This window comes from Neodiprion pinetum, chromosome 6 (assembly GCF_021155775.2).
Source record: "Neodiprion pinetum isolate iyNeoPine1 chromosome 6, iyNeoPine1.2, whole genome shotgun sequence".
Lineage (NCBI taxonomy): Eukaryota > Metazoa > Arthropoda > Insecta > Hymenoptera > Diprionidae > Neodiprion > Neodiprion pinetum.
The window spans coordinates 29,132,135-29,151,919 of NC_060237.1; the positions used below are offsets into that span (position 1 = coordinate 29,132,135).

General features: G+C 47.3%; 1 protein-coding gene across 1 annotated transcript in view; it reads right to left on the bottom strand.

Moving 5' to 3' along the window:
- LOC124222494 (uncharacterized) overlaps positions 1 to 19,785 on the bottom strand; it is a 48,430-nt gene that overhangs the window by 22,675 nt on the left and 5,970 nt on the right. The window contains exons 3-4 of the mRNA XM_046633520.2: positions 1,747 to 1,778; positions 630 to 717 (exon numbers count right to left, since the gene is read on the bottom strand). Coding sequence (XP_046489476.1) covers positions 630 to 717; positions 1,747 to 1,778 — 120 coding nt within the window. The remainder of the gene's footprint in view (positions 1 to 629; positions 718 to 1,746; positions 1,779 to 19,785) is intronic.

A 19,785-nucleotide genomic window follows, 5' to 3' on the forward strand; every position in this document is an offset into this window, starting at 1 on the left:
TTCTTGGGGCCGGATAGGACGAGCTACAGGGCAAGAGAGATAGCGCAGCTATTCCAAAAATCTAATAACAAGTTGATTAGCCCTTGGGTCGTTCCGGTCCCGACCACAATAAGCTCCTTGTCTCCGCGAGTCTGCAGCAGACGGGAAGTTGAGGACGAAGAGTAGAAAATACGGAGATAAGATTCTTCTCCTCCGATATCTCTGGTGCGCATCTGGGAATGCAGCCTGCTGCAGGGCGGTTGACACCGATCGCGCATTGACGTTGCGCTACGAGTATTTATATAATGTAATAAATAAAACTGTTGACTGAATTCGATCGTCGAGGAACGAGCGAAGATAGATCGATGGTTCGATCGATTGATCGATTTCAGGCCTTGTAGGATAGCAGATATAGCCGAAGCTATTGCTCTGCCTACCGCCATATTACGGGAGCAATCGGGTTATCTTGAGAGCGATTATGGTAGACGACGCGAGACAGCGATCGATCGACCGATCGTGCCCGATCACGTTGGTTCCGTGTAACCAACAACTTGCACAAGACGCTTCACGTGTTCCTTGGCGGATCGGAGTATAAGGCGTGGCGGTCCCGCTTCCCGGTTACCCGACAAATCATTGACAAATTTACTCACCCTTTGATCGTAGTAACGGTGGGTGTTGGTCAGGTCTATGACGTACTTCACCTTCGGCATCGCTTCCAGCAACATTTTCAGCGTGAATCTGAAACCGAAAACGCTCAACGATTATAGACGTTTTTTTCTTCGTCTCTTTTATCGCACGAGCGTTATAAGAGCCTCGTGTCAACGGGTCGGGTCGAAATATCAGTCACGAGAGGTACGGCGGCTGAGGACGCTATGACTCGATGACGTATGTCTGACCGGAGGTTGGAAAGGGCGGGGGTGTCGGTCGAAATAGTTCCTCAGCCCCCACGATATATCAAATCGCCGGGCGGATGAGAGAAAGAAGAAGGAACAGGGTAAACGCGTCAGGCAGGCAGACAGGGAGGAAGGCACGCGCATACCGAACCCCGTGGAGCAGCCCCTTTGTCTTAACGAACCACCCCATAAATAAACACCCGCTGTCCCTGACCTATTAAAAATGATAATAAAATGAAAAGAATACATCGAAAAAAAAAAAAAAAATACGAATACAAAATAAAAATCGGATATTATACATAGTAGACAAAATTTATCGCAAGGCTAATCGATTTAAAATTCACTAACGAACCGCTAATGTGATATTCAGGATTTATGTTGCAGCCCCGTCAGCTGACGTTATACTACTATTTAATCATCGGAAAATATAGGCTAGCTAATTCCACATATAGACATATATCTTGTGCGCCCGACTGCATAGGGTTCAGAAGAAAATAATGTCCGTCGATTTTTTCCTCGAAAACACGGAGGCCCACTCCGAGAATTAATATGGTTTATAATCAGAAAATTTTTGGGCCAGACGCAGACCGGACTTTATCATTTCCGACCCGTTAGATGGTTCGAAAATTAGTTGGATCTAACACAATTTCACCTCGGGTGTAATTGGATCAGCTGTATAACTAAGAAGATACAAGAGTTGTTGAGTTATACGGATACTGTCGGCAGGAAGACAGGTGTTAAGGACGGTAATCGAGGAAGGGGAGGAAAGCCCACAACTCAAAGTAATCGCTGGGGTAAATAATTTGAAAATTATTAATTAATGATCGTCGCCGAGTTTAACGAAGCTGAGAGAGAAGAAACATTGCAAACTCACCGCTGATCTGGCTCCAGATTGTTGCTCACCGTCTGAAACAGAGAATAAGAACAAGATGTTGAAAAAAAATAAAAAAGGGATATATTATATATATATACATAGATGAAAGAAGAGAAAAGGGAAAAAGAAGTGACAGCTAATGAGAGCTAATGAAATCGTGCTCGAAATAATTAATAACCCGGTATCCCATAACCCCGACTGGATTAACATGTTCCTTAGGCAACACGGAGAGGAAGGCTCCATCATTTACGGAGTTGGCACTAAGACATAATCCGTGCATGCACAGGTATAGAGCCAGGAGCGCGGTAAACCTCTGCGTAAGAATACACCCGGGGCCCTCATCTGAAACGCGCGTCATTGCCTACAAGTTTATATAATTAATCGCGCCAACCTGTCGTGAACGGCGGGCGCGGGGCCGCGGGACGAGATGATAATTAATCACGCGAAAGGCCGAGATGCCGGGGAAACCCCCTGCGGGGGATAGGAGCTAAAGATCGGGAGGAGTTGGAAGTAGAAGAAGGTGGAAGAAGATAGAGCCGAAATTTTCGCTCTCTAACAAACGCAAGCTTGTATATATAGATACCTGATATCGACAGAATCTGCATACGGAATGATTAGTTGCATAATTACCTGAGAATATTGTCGGCGAATGAATGAACGGATGAATACATATCTATTCGCGCCCGGGTGACTAATAGGCCCGTAACTCGCCTAACCGAAAGCCGCGCCTTCGGGCCATCGTTTATTTATTTGTTTCCATATGTATTTAGACACTGGCGACAAGCCGTAGAACTGAGAACGGTATTTATTTTCCTATTCCATTATTGTCTCGATGTATAACGCACGATTTCGAGATGAACGAGATACATTCTTTCCAGTGACCCCGCCATGGAGCCCATCTCGACGATGTGTTTTTCAATTTCAACACCTACCTGAACCCGCCTGAAGATAAAGATCGACGTTCGGTATTCTCGAACAAGCGAAAAGCGAATTAGCGCCGAGTTCTGCGAACGGGAAGTTGGGTCGACTGATCAAGGTGCAAAGACCGACTCGGTGTAAAAGTAGATACTGGAGAATTAATAGAGGAGGACGAGAGTAACCACGCCGCGATGCAGGGCTTGCCTAAGCTTCCTCTCCTGGGAAGGAGAAGTCCAAGTCGGCGTTACACGCGAGGAATGCGCGTTATTAATTACACCGTAAAACTTTCATTCGAATATCATCATCATATGGGTGGGCTAAAAATAATTACAGGTTACAGGGGCAGGGGGGGGGAGGCATTGCGATTGGTTGGGCGTGTACATATCGAGGTGAGAGAATATCTCATGCAGCTGAGCTGCACCGAGTCTCGTTCGGCTCTCGGTCAAGTTTCGTCGCATTGATCCTCCGACTCTGTAATGAGACCCTTTTCTCGCGGCTGTGAGAACACGCGTTCTTCACCGAATCCTACACTTATATGTGCGTCGTCCAGGAGTTTCGCCATAGACACCGAATCCCAGGATTGGAAAAATCGGACCTCGGGTTCGAAAGAACTTGAAATTGTGTCTGAAGATGCGTTAAGAGAAGGCGACTTATAAGGCGGCCATACGTTATCCGTATGTACGCAATAGAATGAAAACCAGAGGGCAGCTCGTAAATCTCGCCCAAGTTGAACGGTTCAATTTTTTTCAAGTATAAATAAATTCAAAGTGCTCGTGTTATAAAGGGTATAGGTGGTGTACGCACGATGATGCGTTTCGGTCAGAGACGATTGAAACTGCAGTTGTACAAGTCCCCCTGGTATCCTTTGTAGGAAAGAACGAAGGACGAGATAATGCGTACGATGTATGTATAATTTGTAGCCAGCGACAAGGATCGATCGGTGCATGCGAATGATGGAAATAAATGGCGGAGGGTATCGCGGCTCCCCTCTCGTAAATGTTCGCGTCCCGTTGTCGGCGTTCTATAAATACGTATTTACATGCGCTGCAGAATGTTACACCGTTCGCCGGGGCGGTCCGAGGAACACGCTGACACAGTTCTCCAGGAGTCGCATGACCCGGGACCCTCTCGACCCGGCAGCGGCAGCCTCGTCCGAGGTAAGAAGGCGTATCGCGCGATATCGGGCACGGGGATCAATTTGTCCGACTGAGCGCATGCATAGCTGTGGACATTGCTGGAAATATTGTTACGCCAGAGTTATGACCCCCTGCCTGCCAAGAGTCACGACGTCGCTTCCAGCGCGCTGGAGTCTCTTAAAAATCCATGTGCACCCGGATAATGTCCGAGTGGATTTCAACGTTGCCAACTATCCCGGGAGTCTCAAAGGGTACAACCTTGAGATACCAGCCTGATGTAGTCGAAACGGTTTGAAGATTACTGCGTGACTTTCGATCAGAGAAAAATACACTGGCAGGTTTAATGCTTCATTGTCAGATGAGAAAATTATACTCTCTTCCCGAAAATTGAGTTCAGTTGTGGTCAAGGTCACAGATTTCCTGATCAAGAGTTGAGGCTGAAACGCGATTGTTGATAAATTGAAACCGTTTTCCGATGTTTTTCACCGACCTCGACCACGTTTTTGCTGAATGAAGCAGCACAGCACGTTAGCGGTGAACACAAGTCGTGTTGGATCTACTGCGTGGGTGCAGGTGGGAATCCTTGACCCTATGCGAAGTGCGTCGCTAGTGAATATGAAGAGTCCTTCCACTACAGCCGAGTGACCGGCGATATTCGCGGGCAGTATTTGCTTTCGAAGGCATCCGCAGAGAAGAGTCGACTCGAGCCTTCGCCCCGTTGAGAAGGTACGAGCCGCGGCCCGGAGATTTACAGCTTTCTCGGGGTAAGAAGGACTATTATGCTCCTCGCGAATCTTGAAACGGTGCCTGGGCATATGTGGAAGATGAGTCGAAGAGCCCACCTGCAAGATTTACTCCTCTCGTCCGAAGTGCAGTCCTGCAGGCAACGTACTTCTCCTGTTGAACGAGGCGGCGAGTCACGCGCGTTGATTCTACTATTCAATTTCACGATCCTTAGCCTAAAATATGACCGTACCTAAATCAGGATTATCGACCGTCGAGAAGTGCATTGTACACGGCGTGCGGCACACGGCCTCAGCGGCGCCTCCGTCAGGAGTACGGATCGTATGAAGTAGAGAGATTCTCTCCGGTCCGCAGTCTTCTTCGCCCCAAAGGAGAACCAAACAAGGTTCTCTCGTTTCCAACATTTCGTCTACTGTGGTTGAACGCTCGTCATATTTTCCATCCTATTCTTCTTGATCGTCCGTCATCATGGTTAGATAAAAAACAAATCGCTAAACACTCCAGTATCCTACGTCGAAAAATTCTTTGGTAGTATCTTAAAAAGAATACTTTCCAAGGTGTACCTGATGATGTACGTGTGTCCTTTAAACCGGACTGTTACAGGGACGCAAATAATGTTCACCTGGACGTAAACGATCTGTCGAAATATTTTTACTGCCGAGCATTTCCTGGATTTTTCGAGTGGTGAGTAGTGCCGGTCTTGCCGGTCTTGCCGGTATTGCCGAAGCCAAACTGAGGCGATTCGAGGCCAAGGATCGAGCAGCTTCGACATCGCGCGTATACAAATTTGGCCGGTGGATGTCGCGAGGTGACATTAAATCATGGTCCCATGTCCGCTTCTCGGTTGTCCGGAGGTAAAACGAGACTTGGCGGGCATCGTATAATACGATGCATTCGAGAGTCCTGGTTCTCCACTTATCCGCCTGCACGAAGCGACGGCTCCGAACTTCCCGGTTTCACACGGCGGTCACTAAAACTGATCGCTCGTCGCGGATGCCGAAATTCACCGGCTCTGCTCTCCCACGTTAAAAATTCCCGATCGTCCCCTCGGCCAACGAAGGTCGACCCGGGTGCAGGGAATGGTGAAAGAAAACCGTCGCGTTTGGGAAGCTGACTTTTGCTCGCGAGATCGCGAGGCCTTCGCTGCGACGTGGGCGCCGCCGAACGGTGGCCAGAATATCGGTAAAATACACTCCTACTTCTCTCGCATTGCTGCAGCAGCATGGATATTTACGAGGCGTTTGAGGCTGGCCGTGTTTTGGCTACTCTCGATCGCGCGCGATTTTCGGTGCTACGCGTTTGGACGGACTAACGAGGCCGAAACCTGCAGGGTCGGCCGTATTCTACGGCGTTGAAAAATTAATGGGAAGGTAGCAGAGCGGGAATTCCGGTGCCGCCGTCGGCTGGAGACGCGCGGGAGAGGAAAAAGATTTTCTAAAAAGTTCTAGCTAGGGTGCACTTTTAATTACCGCAGTTATCGGCGACGGGATCGGCACGGAAGGCAGAGGGATGACAGACGGACCGACGGACGGGCTCCGAGGTACATAAATAAAAGTGCTGCAAAGTGGGAGGGAGGGAGACGCGGCCACTCCAGGAGCCTCTTCTCGATCCCGAGACCGACGCCGAGTGGAGGATCGATCCCCCGCAGCTCGAGCTGCCATTACAAGAAGCTCCGGGTATTCCTCTCGCAGAAACCGCCGAGAGAATATCCGAAAAAGTCAGCTGCGCCTGCGGAGCGTCGTAGGTTTCGAGCGGAGCGCAACAGATGGCAGTTTCGAATACCAGAAGGTCCGAGCTGGCAATAAACTCGTTTGAAGTATGTTTCCTTGATGATATCTTCAAAATTGTAATGACCAATTCAACGGCACAATGGGACCACCACGGTGCCGCGGTGGAGCGAATCCAGGAAAAAATTAATTTATACCCCGGCCGGATTGGACGAGCGGAGAAAAAAAAGGAGAGAGAGAGAGAGAGAGAGAGAGAGAGAGAGAGAAAGAGAGAGAGCAACGAGAGAGGCTCGAGTTCTCGCCCACCCTTTTTCACTTTTCGACTCACGAAACGAACGATATCTTTGAAATCGTAATCGGTCGACCATTGTGCCCGTAGATTCTTTTCTTCGGTGTCCATTTCCTTCTGTGGGATCGTTTAGGAGCATCGGAGCTGAATCACCGCGTAAACGCACAAAGTGCCCACGAGATTGATGATTGATCCGTAGGCCATCGAAACTAGATTTATGGAAGAAAAAAGAAAGAAAAAAAAAGAATAAGAATTCACGCTCCAAACTCCGCACGGCCATGTTCACGCTTCGACTGATGAATCCTCCGGTCAACCCATTATGTTCATTTCGAGGACAACGTCGTCTGATACACGGCATGATAGAACGGATACATGCACTGCACTTTCTTCTTCTCGACGGACACACGGCTCGTCTTATACACGCACGCAGTTCTCTTCGACTACCGATCCCAAACTGCTCCACTTGGAAAGATCATCTCTTTTCGATTTTGGTCCAAGATACACTCGACGACAACCCCTTGGTCCGGGGTTCCCGGTTCGGAAAATAAGCCTCTTTGATTGTGATAGGATCGAATTTCCCAGTCAGTCAGTCCGTGAATAAAGAGCAGTGTTTCAGTGCAGGTTAAAGAGGCATCCAGGAGGCTGGGTCAGTCCGAAAGGACGAGGCAATTTATCTGCAAATTCCGAAGCATCCCCTCCTCGGCTCGGAGTTCAGGGCGCACGTTGTTGCGTAACGAGGGACGATTTGTCCGAAATTTTTACTGTTTGGGGTAGAATTTGGCAAAAGGTGGCGCTAGGAAGGGGCGTTTCAGTCTTATCTCGAGGCAGGCAAAAACGCCGTATGGTGGATCAGCAGCACACGACCGGGCGACCGGCGATCGGCACCGGAGACCCTGCAGCCAGCCAGCCGAGCCCCGAGAAGAAACAAACATTTGTTTAAACGAGCCCGACAAGTCACGACCGTAAATGCTCGAGGGTCGTTCATCTTTCGACTCTCCTCGTGCTGGCGGTCGCTCGTTAATATAATGTATTCTCACCCCCGTAGCTAAAACAATCAGCGTCGGGTATTTTAAAAAGTGCTCGAACCATCCGAGTCCGACTTATACGCTCCGCAGGTCTACACCCTATGGTCGACCTCCACTTGCCACCCGGCCTAACCGGACCAAAAATTTTTCTTTAGAAATCAATGCTGCAGCTCGTTAAGAGGCAAAGTTGCCCTCCAGGTAACGCAGAGCGATTTTTGACCGCGATTGAAAAACAAATACGCCCCTGCTATTATGCTGTGTATAACTAATGGGAATGGAAAAATCGCGTGAAAAGAATCACAAACCGTGTGAAAAATGAACCATCCTAGGACTCTGAGACTCGGAAGAACTTCGCAAGCATCAAAGTAAAATAGGAAACTACAAGTCGTATGATGGAAAAATAATAACAGACTGTAAATATCCGACGAGTTTGAAATAAAATATTCAATTTTTTTTTCTTTTTTCTGTCTTTTTCTAAATACCGCACCGCAACAAAGACCAGAATCAGCATATAAACGATTGCTGTAATACGAAGAGGCTTAAATAACATTAGCATAAAACAAATTCAAACTACCAGCCAAGCTGCAGCAACGGCTCGCATGGGGTATCGGCGTATAGTGTAATACAAAGCAGCGTACAATTTTTTAACATAAATCTCTTCAACTATTTAGCGTAACTCCTTTCGCGCAGTTTCTCGTATGGTACCTATCAGGCGGTTTCCACGCTGAAACTCGGAGTGAATTTAGATCCAGCCATAACTCGCCCACGCGATTCTCGATCACTGGTCGAGGACGCCGAGGAAGCCGCAGCTTCCACCTTGAGACCCGGTGCTGCCGAGTACCGACCAGCGTGCACGGTGTCAGCGGCGATAACGACGACGAAGCGCCGACAAGAGAGATGATCCGCTTTATATCGATGTCGCAACAATGTCGCGAGAGCGGCGTCGAGATGCGCGCCTTATTCCTCGCGAGGAAAGGTAGCCAGAAGGATGAGGAGGGGGCTGGGGCGAAAGTAGCACCGTCTTCGAAACCATCGTCGCCTGTTTATACGAGCCGTGATCTCCATGTACGGAGGAGATTGTCGCCCAGAGGTCATATCCGAGGTCGACTAAGGTCATCCCGGGTCGACTGCATCGGCGTGTTGCATCAGACGTCAGATACACTACCCGAATCCCCGCCCCGGGTATCGGCTGTCAGAGTTTCCCCCGCTCCTCGAAGAGCGATACCGCATTCCAAAAATTCATTGATATACGACCCTATCGGGCTGTACCTCGCCTTTGGAATTCGTTCAGACACTCGAGAAGCTCGTAGAAGTGGTAGACCGGAGACTCGTCATCGCCGAGTCTCTCTCGTATCGGTTTAAACGATCATCTCGAGGGTGAATTTCGCCGGTTTTACCTTCACTTTCACGTTTGGTATAACTGATAAAACGATGAGAAGCAGGTGAGACGGCGCTGTTGTTCAGCTGGTGTAGCCGGTCTTGGAGCCCCGAAGAGAGCGGGGACCCCCCGAAGGGTCGAACCCGCCCCTAAGATATTTTTAATTTTATTACAGCCTGTAATATGGAAATACCCCAGTCCCATTATTAGGTGTGAATTGAATTATAGCGGCAGTCGACGGTCTTATTTTTTATAAAACTCAAAACATGATGCAGGATTCCGTCCGTTGCAGACGTAGGTGGGTATGTTCTCATGTTTATTCAAAGCACGGCTGAATCGGGGGTGGGTATCCTCATATTCTCGACCCCCACACCTCCTCTCACACACGCGGCACAACTCACATCAGTCGGAATTCCTGATCCGCGATATAAGCGCACAATGTGCTACCCAAGAAGGAGCAATCGAGGGTCGCAATCGACCAGATGCGGTTGTTTGGAAACACCATAGGATCAGCGCTATTCATCTCCTGCACCCAGCAGCATCCGAGGTCGAAGAAGCGTAACGAAACGACGAAGGTAAACACGGTCGAAAAGAAAGCCGCGTGCCATGCGTTCGACTCGACGAAGGGTACAATAAATTTGACTGCAATTTTTCGACGCACGCTCGAATGCATTCGTCGAGACTAGATTTCGTGACGGTATAAACACAGTTCTGACAATCGGAGAAAGGAGGTGCGCTGCGGCCTCAATGAAATGGAAGAGGAAAAAAAAAACGTTGCCGGGGAGAAAAGCGATGGGGGAACCAGGGGGAAGGTGAACTCTCGCCCGATCGTTCGCCTTTCAAGGTAATTTATGTGCCAAGGGCATAAAATGCGGAAGACCCCATCGTCGGACCATCGAAGCCATCAAAACCGGTGACCACAATATGCGTGCAGCGACAAACATGCACTGCATGAACGTAACGCGTAGGATGCAGCTTCGGAAGGTACGATAAAGGAAGCAGTGATCATCGTCAGGGGGTGTGGCAGCGATTTCCTAAATAAAATTGCGTCAAAAATGACTCGAAGTTTTGAACGAATTGAACATTAATAGTACAGTGAGAGGTCCAGCTTTTGGAATATACAGGCGTTCGCTTGTTCGACTTGAATTCTGAAAGTGGAAAGGAAGAGCCCGACCAATTGAGACCACCTAATAGAACAGTGGGACTGTTGAATTCTTGCATGACAAACAGCAAGATTCCTGAGCCGAGAAACTCTGCTACGACTGCTCGCGCGACTTACGGCGAACTCGAGGCGAGGGAGGAAGGATCGGGGACAGATGGTGAGGCTCGATAGTCTAACGAACCAGTGCAAAATGAGACCGGCGAAACACGATGGTCCCCCGGATAAGAGTCTGCTACCGCGGAGCGCCATGGTCTGATCTCCAGTGTTCTGTTTCCCCAACTGCAGGGTGACCAAGGATCTGTCCCATGGGTTCCGGGAAATACAATATGAGAGGTTGGAGGGACCGAGAGCTGCTGCTGCTGGCAGTTTCATCTATCCAAGATACACCGGGAGAAGAGAGAGTCACTTTTCCGAGTTCGTCCTTCGTGTATCTGATGCGACGAAAACGTACGACCAATGCCGACACTAAAGTACCAGACAAAAGTGTCCTCAATCCTAACAACACCGCGAGGGATCGTAACGCAACGCTCATAAGAGCGGACCCATGTATGATGCCCAATACCCGGACATCGTATGTGCAGCCAGGCACTGTGTAGGTACTCATCATGCCGTACGGCAGATGGCAAGGTACCGCATTAGACGACGACCATACCGATGCATCTGTCACACCCGGAAAACTGATAGATTTTCTGTTCATTGGAGGGCGAACCTGAGGCTGAAATGTCAGTTGGCATCGATGCACCAAACGAAATTACGTGAGTAAAAAGAAATGATGTCAGTAAGATGGTGTTCTTTGGGGTAACTGGACTGATTGTATCGTCCATGGTCCGAATAATTCTCGGTCTTTCCAACTTCAACTGTTCTACATGAAATCGGTAATCGGTAAATGGCCAGTATGGTTGATGCTTGAATTAAACAAATTGTAGCATTTGCTTGTTCCAACGAAATACGTTTGGTGGAATAATATCATTCACCGCTTCACGAGGCACACTTTGTTAACGACGAATAATTTACTAAACGTTCAACCCGTGTAACCAGGTTTTTATAGTACCTGTCCTGTCGTCGATTGTGAGTGACATGGTTGTTCCGACAACGTTAGGCAGGCACTTGTCACGGGATTAGAAATTGAGTTTCTATTTCTGATGTAGTCACGGTTGACGATTTTATGGAAATGTCATGGATGTTGATTTTCTGAAACTCGTCGGCATGGGAACGTCAAGATTACGGAAGACAATATTCCCAGTAATACTGGCTGTAAAATGAATGTTAATATACCTGCCTACCTATTATCCACAACAGATTCACAAATTAAAAATTATTTTTATCTACACATGAGCTTAAGTAGGATGTGTATAACCGTATCTCAAGGAAAAATTATTTTCAGATTCCGTACAGCTGCACACGAGGCTGGTGCAGAGAAAGGAGGAAAATACTTGAGAGTGAAAAAGAAAGGGACGTATAAGAGGCGAAGGACGAAAGGTAGTATAGAGAAAGAGGAGAGAAGAGGCGAGGTGAGGCCAGGCAGAGTGAGTCAGGACGTAATGGGAGAAAGTCAGCTTAATTGTACGTCTAATGTTTCGGATAAATCTGACCTTTGATGACCGTAAGTCAAAAATAAGAAGAGTCTACGAATTAAATTAAAATAATGTAAACAAATATGGAAAACTATCAAAAATCGGAAGGAGGGGGATAAGGAGGAAGGGAAGAAATTCCTCTATTCTACCATCGGGAGTTCAGGGCCACTCGGAAGCACTCGTCGTGAAAACTGCTACCATAATTGGTTCTAATTAAAGACAAAAGTCAAAGACGAAAAAGAAGGAGCCTGTATACTTTTACTTTTCATACAGGCGCATGGGCTGCAGCAGAGCTCGTCGAAACTACCGACGCCAGGTGGACGTCACGCGGTGTCCGGAATGTAAATTCATTCGTCGGCGGTAAATATACGAGAAAATCCACCCCCGTAACTGGGAGAGGTGAAGAAAAACGGTATACAAACCCCTATATTACGTTTGAAAAAATATCAACTGACTTTTACTAGATTCTTTTTCAATAGATGCCTGAGCATTCCATGCACGCCGGACAATGATCTGTCTCATAAGTTTACTTTATGGCGTCTTGCATGGAGTATCGAAGAAGAGGAAAAGGAAGGACCTCAGTGTGAGAGGGAATACAGCTGAGCAGTATAGAATTTCGTTCCGTTCGAAGGAGGACGCGGAATGGTAAAATTGGCACAATCAGTCGCGCGGGATCATCCAGCCACCGAGAATCGGGATACTTGATGGAGTAGGAATGGCTAAGGTGCAGGCGGAGTCGGAGGCGCCAGGCATCCAGAGTCGAACGAACCCAGGAGAAAAGGAGGACAGTACAGGGGTGGAAGTGGCAGGAGCGGGATAAGATCTCATCCCAGTTTAAGAGTTAGGAATCGGGGTGATATTTCACAAAGTCATCGAAGTTGTGCGCCAAGTTGGGCATAAATAACGATTTCGAAAGTTCGACCCCTGAGAGAAGAACGAACGAACAAACGAACGAACGAAGCGTTGCGGGATCCTCGGGTGGATGGACGGCTATAGGTAGAACAGCATCGGGGGATGCTGACGGAGAAGGGGGAAGGGGGAAGGAAGAAGTGGCCGACGAGAAGAGGAAAACACCTCCCCAGCTGAGGGGCGCTAAGCAAACACTTACCATTGCTAATCGGCGTGTGAAAGAAAGAAAAACAGCGTCGACCCGCCCCCGATTCATGGAAAAACAATAACTCTGAAAACGCGAGGGCGGGACAACGACGCCGGGACGGCGGCTTGCTATGCGAGACAAGCTCGCTCCTTTGCCGCAACTTATCTCCCCGATGCATGCGTTAACCATGACGTGCCGTTAGTGCACGCGGAGAGGAAGATGACAAAGAGGGAGAAGAAGAGGCCCGCAGCCTACTTAAATACCGAAATAAGGCAAAGGATGAAAGCGCACCGTGTAACTATAAGCGCCAAACCTCTATCTTTTGTGTTTTTTTGCCCCCCCCTCCCCCGTTGGCTCTTGCGGCAAGCCTGCTAGATGCGCGACGAATAGGCGGAGTCCCACGACGACGACGACATCGCGCCGTTTAAGTCTCGTCAACGTTTTCGTAATAGAGAACTGTCCGTGTCCTCGAATTCTACATATATATGTATACTCAGATTTTTTTTTAACGTTGTATTAGCTGATAAAAATCTTGGTTGAAGAATGAAGGAGGAAACAAAAAAAAAAAATGAATACACCTTTCACGAACAGTATATCGCAGGAGGAACAAACCGTCGTAGTAGTAAAGAATTCGGCGGATGTTTATCATCCTCTTATTGATGTGAATTACGATACAGTCAAGCCGCATATCAAGAGATGGGCTATAAAGGGAAGTAGACTAGCGGGACGACCGCCGGACGATGGGTGTAAGAAGTGAAAAATGAAGATAAAAAAAAAAAAAAAAATGGTGGATAAAAAAATAAATAAATAAACCGTCGGAGAACACAAACAATAAAGCCTCAGATAATGAAATTTGTGAATGGGCCGCGACATTTACGCCCCCCCGATGCTAAACTGATATTAAACGATGCTTAAATCATCTCTTGATTGCAAGTGACGTGCGTGGCGTACGACTTTCAGCTGTCTCTCTCTCTCTCTCTTTCACTATGTCATTTTCAATCCGTGTGTATCCTCTTCTCGTAAAAGACTTCCACAATATACAAAACGAGAAAATGTCACGTATGACCTACGTATTGAATACAAAAGGCGCATGTTCATTACGGCTCAATTGCATCAGATTTCGAGTCCCTTATTACAACTACGTATACCTACCATACTCCTAAGATCCAATGTTCCAGATTTCTGTCCTAACTATTTTATGACAAATGAAATATATATTTATTCCCATGAATCTTGATGAATTTTGATGTTGAGGTTGTTCCACAAGTTTCAATTCACTCTCAGGACTGAAATGTCCATCATTGAGTTACAGCGGCACTTTCATCAACATTTTTCGGAAAGATACTCTGAATCGTGACAGTAAACTTTAGTTTGACCAAAGAAGTTTTAAAAATTGGCAATCATATCGGGCGACTTTGAAAGGCGATGTTTTCGTCAAGCGGAGGGTGAGTCTCTTCAATTCCAAAGGAGAGATGACAGGAGCCGAATAGACAACGACGCGAGTTTGGTAATGCATGTTTTGTCGTCGATCCCACGTATTTCGTAATAAGACGCGTATAGTATAGATATAAATTTCGTCTGTGAACCACCGACCGCGACGGTGCGACGTTCCCTCCGCTCCATTCCTCTCCTCTCCTCTGATCCGAGCTGCAGAGGAATAATCTCGTCGAAGGTGAATATAAGTGGTGAAATCGAGTGTTTGTCGGACGGATTAGCGCCTCGAAGGTAGCGAGCTCCACAATGCGCCCTGCAGCTGGGCACTGCATTAATTTCTGAAGGTATAGGTATATTAGTTAACCGTAAACAACCGAAGAGCGTAAACTATGGGGCCGGTGACGGTCCCTGGGGCCCCATGGACGTCGAAGAGGCAGCCAGGCTGCAGCGACACCGTCAGCGATGAAAAAGGGGGGAATCCGGGAACGACGCGCTTTGCTCTTCATAGTCACAAGATCCGGTATTAAGGGAACAATGCCCAGTTGACAGATGGGGAAAATAGAGACTCCGCAGCCGCGTTGTTGGTCGGCTTCTGAGAAAACTTCACCTCTTTGGATTACAAACGAAACAAATTGTGGATACGAACGGGTCCTTGGACTTTTTGAAATCAATTTCAGCTTGGTCATCATGGTCTGCGGTTGCAATGATCGACAAAGTTGAACAGTTTCAAGAAAAATCCGGACAGCGACTTTTTCTCCAATCCCATAAGAACAGACAGTAATAATTGTCAAGGCTAACACACGGTGCCTGTCTTCGCCTTAACGACCGGAAGAAATACGGAGCAGACCGCGTCCAGTTGCGCATATATTCTGGATCGGCGTCGCCTCTTCCTCTCGAGGAAAGCCTCGTCTCTTCTCGTTTCTTCTCTTCTCCGCAGGCATCGCTAGCAGTTCGGTGAACAAGGTACAAGCCCGAACGCTCCTCCCGGCAACCTGTCTGATTAATTCCGTTATGATAACCCTGGAATGCACGCCGCGCTCCACCCTCCCTTTCCTTCCTTTTCTCTTTCTCATCCTCTTTCTCTCTTTCTCTCTTTCTCTCTCTCTATCTCTCACTCGCACCTCCACCTCCTCTGGACCCGGGAATCTTCCCAAGCCTGCCTCTGTCCAACACGCCGATGTCCCTCCGTGGGGAGTACTTTCCTTCGGGCGTCCGTGTCCCGGATCATCGACTGGGAAAAGCTCTCGATAGTTTTCCAAAATTGGTCAGCGAAGTCAGGATATCTTGCATCGCTTGACTATCGTACCTCTCATCGATTGCGGGAGGAACGCAATTGGTCATGAGACAGAAATCACGGCCAAATTTTCGACTCGACACTTGAATGTCAAGTCAAGCCATTTCTTCTCATAGCCTAAGTATGGATATCGGTGTATATTCGTTGCATTGCAACTCTGCGGGTGGGAAATGTACGCATGGATTGTACCGTGGGGTCCGCATCCTGAGTTCGAGAGGCGGCGCTTCAGGATTATTTCTGCACGAAAGGAATATTAATGCGAGGACGCCACTCGACGGACAGTCGGCCCTGAGGAAGGATGGATCACCTCTCGACGTGGGTGATATCTGTATTTCAACCCCCGTCTCCCGGGCCGCGCGTTCAGATCTCTATCAAGCAAAGTTCTCGGTTACACCGACCTTCCTCGTTCCCGCCTCGCCTCAGCGACGTTGCGTTTTTTCGTTTTCCCTTCGTTTCACGTTTTTCCGTCCATCTCTCCTCTCCCCTTTCACAGTATTTTCTACCATTTTTCCCTACGTTCTTACCAAAGCGCGATTTTGCGACCATGATAGCCGTTGCCAAGTTCCGGGATTCCAAATTTTTCGCGTCTACTTTACAGCTCGACCTTAGCTGAAGAACCTCGCGAACTGCACGCGGTAGATTCGAAGATACGACTGGACGACGATATAACTTAAGGGCGTAAACCGCGGTTTAAAAATAGTGAAATTAATTGCCCGATTACACACGGGTAATTAAAGACAGGCGGTCGAACTGCCTTCGCGAGAACTGTTTGCCTCATCCGCAATAGCCGAGGAACAGCCGGTTGATTTACGTAGCTGTAGGAACGGACAGACGGACATAACGCACCGTTACACTTAGTGAGCCGCGAAGCTCGCGAACCCGAAGGGACAGCAAATGTCACAGAAAGTACGAAGGTACTCATTGTCAGAGTAGGTCCGAATCGAGCTTTGTGTACGTCGCAAGCGTCCGCAGCCGTCGTCTCGAAAGACTTCGAACCTTAAAGGTATAATTATCGAAGCAAGCGTCGGGGTCGTTCGATGTGACCTCAAACATCCGCGCCAGTTTGATTTATCGACCGATTCGTGTAATTAAACGAAAAGTTTAGACTGGCCCCGTGGGCCTCGTGTTCCGTCTCTTCGCCTCGTCGGGCCCCACGTACCTACACCGGGCCCATCGCCCCTGCAGACCAGGACTTCATGGGTGTCCGGAGACCTTCTCGCGTTTTGATGCCTCGGCTAGGCAGAAAAGACATGTGCTCCACTAATTGTATTTGCCCGGAAGCAGGGACCTTCAATCCCTCGAAGAAGAAGGCAGCGTGCTGTTAAAAGTGATTTGTGTACGTGTTGAAAATTTCTCGTGTTTGAATTGACGCGATTTTAAACTTGATTCAACACTCGGTACTCGGGACTGTTCTCCAAAGACATTTTACGTTACGGTATAAATCGTTGATCACATGTAGATATTCCAATTTCAGTACAATTCACTCTCGGAAATATGAAGGATAAATTTATCCCAGCAAGTTTTAGGATTATCTTCAGTTCGAATGGTACGTATGGTGTACCGTGCTCGAAGGACGAGAAGCGTGGAATGAGGCAGGAATCGAAAGTCTAAAACGGTGAACAGAATCGACTAGCATGCCTTGTGCAATGAGCATAGCAGCATCGTTTAGCGGTGTGTAAGCAGGAGGTCTAGAGGTGACTATTAGCCGGCTATTAGTGAGGCCTGACAAGTGTGCGATGAATATGAATTCGACGATGATGATCTCGACTCCTAAATCACAAACTGTGGAGGAGGAGACGAGCCTGTAGTAGCGGACAGGCGGTCGAGGAAGCGTAAAATATAATAGGTATCGTGTACAGATTTGTGTGGCCATCTGGAGAATTTTTCGTGCATTAGACCTATGTTTCACGAAGAATCGGCGGCCCACGCGGGTTTTCTTTCGCAAATTATTGCGAAAGGGTGTCGAGGAAAATAATTTGAAACGGAAACGACGTGTGAGTTCCGTAATATAAAACTTTTTCTCACCGCGGGAGGAGAAGAAGCGCGGATTAATAGACCCGCGTCTGATTAATAACGTACATTAAATTTTATTAATTAATAAAAACATATGTATAATATTATTCAGACTTACGGCTTATTGTTGGATCGCTTATGAGTGATATGACGGTATCGTTGCTAAATCCACGATTTATATCGCCGTTATAGAAAAGTTTTCATCTAACGGGTGAAAAATAATTCGTATGATGTTTTAGCAACGCGATTGAGCTCATCATAAATTCACCACACAGCCGAATATACGAATACGTGTACATACATTCATATATACAATACATGTACCAGTGTGAGAAAGGTGAAGTTTCTCATACCCATTAAAAAACCTGTTCTTCTCATCGTTCGAATAGGAATGGAATATATTTAAGGATTATTGTCCCAGGCAATAATAATGCTGCCCGCGGGGTACAGAATAAAGATAAGAGAATGGAATTGAACAGTTTGCAAGAAAAGTTCCGTTTTATGGCCCGCACTAAACATACGATCGTGCTCGATATCGCAACGTTATCTACGCAACGACCATAACAATTTTCGTATCTGAAAGAATTCTGCAAATACCTCCGGCGTGGCTCACTGGGTTTTCGGTTTAATTAACTATTTATTTTTTGGCCACAGGTTTAATGTATGCAAATTCAGACACGTTCATTTAACTATGTTTCGCGAATCTGACTCCATTATCCTTGTAAGAAGTATAATAAATATCGGTGAGATAATTTCTTGCAAATTCGAAAGTCTCGAAACCAGTTAACACCGAAAAGCTGTACAAGGATACTCTTCGAAATTTAGAAATAATACGTCTGTATAATTTCCACTAATTATATCTTCGAAATTTCATGATTGATAAATTGAATATTGAGAGGTCGAAAAACGGGTTTATAACGAAGTCGGGCTTTTTTGTCGTTGAAACCCAGGAAAATAGACAAAGTTTCTATCTCCCAGCTAACAATAAGTAGAGAATCGCATCCGCACGATATTCCCGAGAAGAATCAACCCTCGACATCCCCAGCGTAGATCTAGATTCCGAAAGTTACAACATACACATTCGCTGATGTACAGCATCCGGTGCTCTCATCGCAACCCCCAAACTCTGATTATACCTGCGCCATAACAAATCCTCGGTGATCTCGAAACCTCGGTCCAACCCCAACCGAGTTTTCAGTGACGTTTATTGATCTTTAATGATCGTGGTGGTGGGTCGGTTAATCGTTTAGCTCTCATCGCCGGCGTGAGCAGTCCTGAACGAGGATCGGATCCGTTGTGGCAATCTTCAGCGACTACGGATCGAGAGGATCGTAAATCGATCGACGCACCTTTTTCCCCGTGGAAATGTCAGAATAGCAGCGCTTCTACATGTTCGAAAAAAAGCAAATAACCGGTTGATAATTGGGCTATTTGCGCGCTTGAGAATCGCATAATTTGTAAAGGTAAAAACATCTTTTGAGAGCAAGAGTAGATTCTGGCGAAAAAACTAGGGTAGGTATAAATTGATCGCTTAATTAACTCGTGTGGTGTACGTCAGCGGTGAATGATTTTTAAAAATTTCTAAGCCTAGCTGCCGTCTAAAAATTATTGTCTACTGGTCGCCAAACCGCGTGTGATATTTTTCTTGTAGATACACGTTGCGGAGCCAACTTATAATATAAGTATATTTGGAGACGAGTCGGAGTAGGGATCGAGCTGGGAGGCAGCGGCGGTGGAATATCTTGCAAAGCGGGCATTAATATCTCAAAGAGAATATAATACGGGAGTCGTAATACCCGTGCTCATTCATATATGCCCGCAACTCCTTCGTCCCGGCGGAATAGAATTATTGCGACAATGAGAGAGACTCGCGTCGTAGTTACTTAAGTCCTAAAGTCCTAAATAATGACTTACTCTCACGATTAACAGTACTTCGGTAATAACGTCTATCCCCCGCGGTAAAAGATAACGCGGCGGTATCCCCGCACCTCATCGCGGTATGAAAAGAGTTTAATGGGGGGACGGTAAGGGGACCGGTGTCCTCCCCCTTCGCGGAGTACCACGTGGCCCTGCGCGGCGAGAGGAAGAGCCCTGCATCCCACCTCCTCACCCCCCGCAACCTCTTGGGTAGGAAGGAAGGTAGGTATAAGGTACCTAATAAACCCAGAGCCGAGCAAGATAAATGTCGTGTGGAGCCACGATCCTAAGAACCAATTGATTATTATCATAATCCTCGTTATGCCTGACAA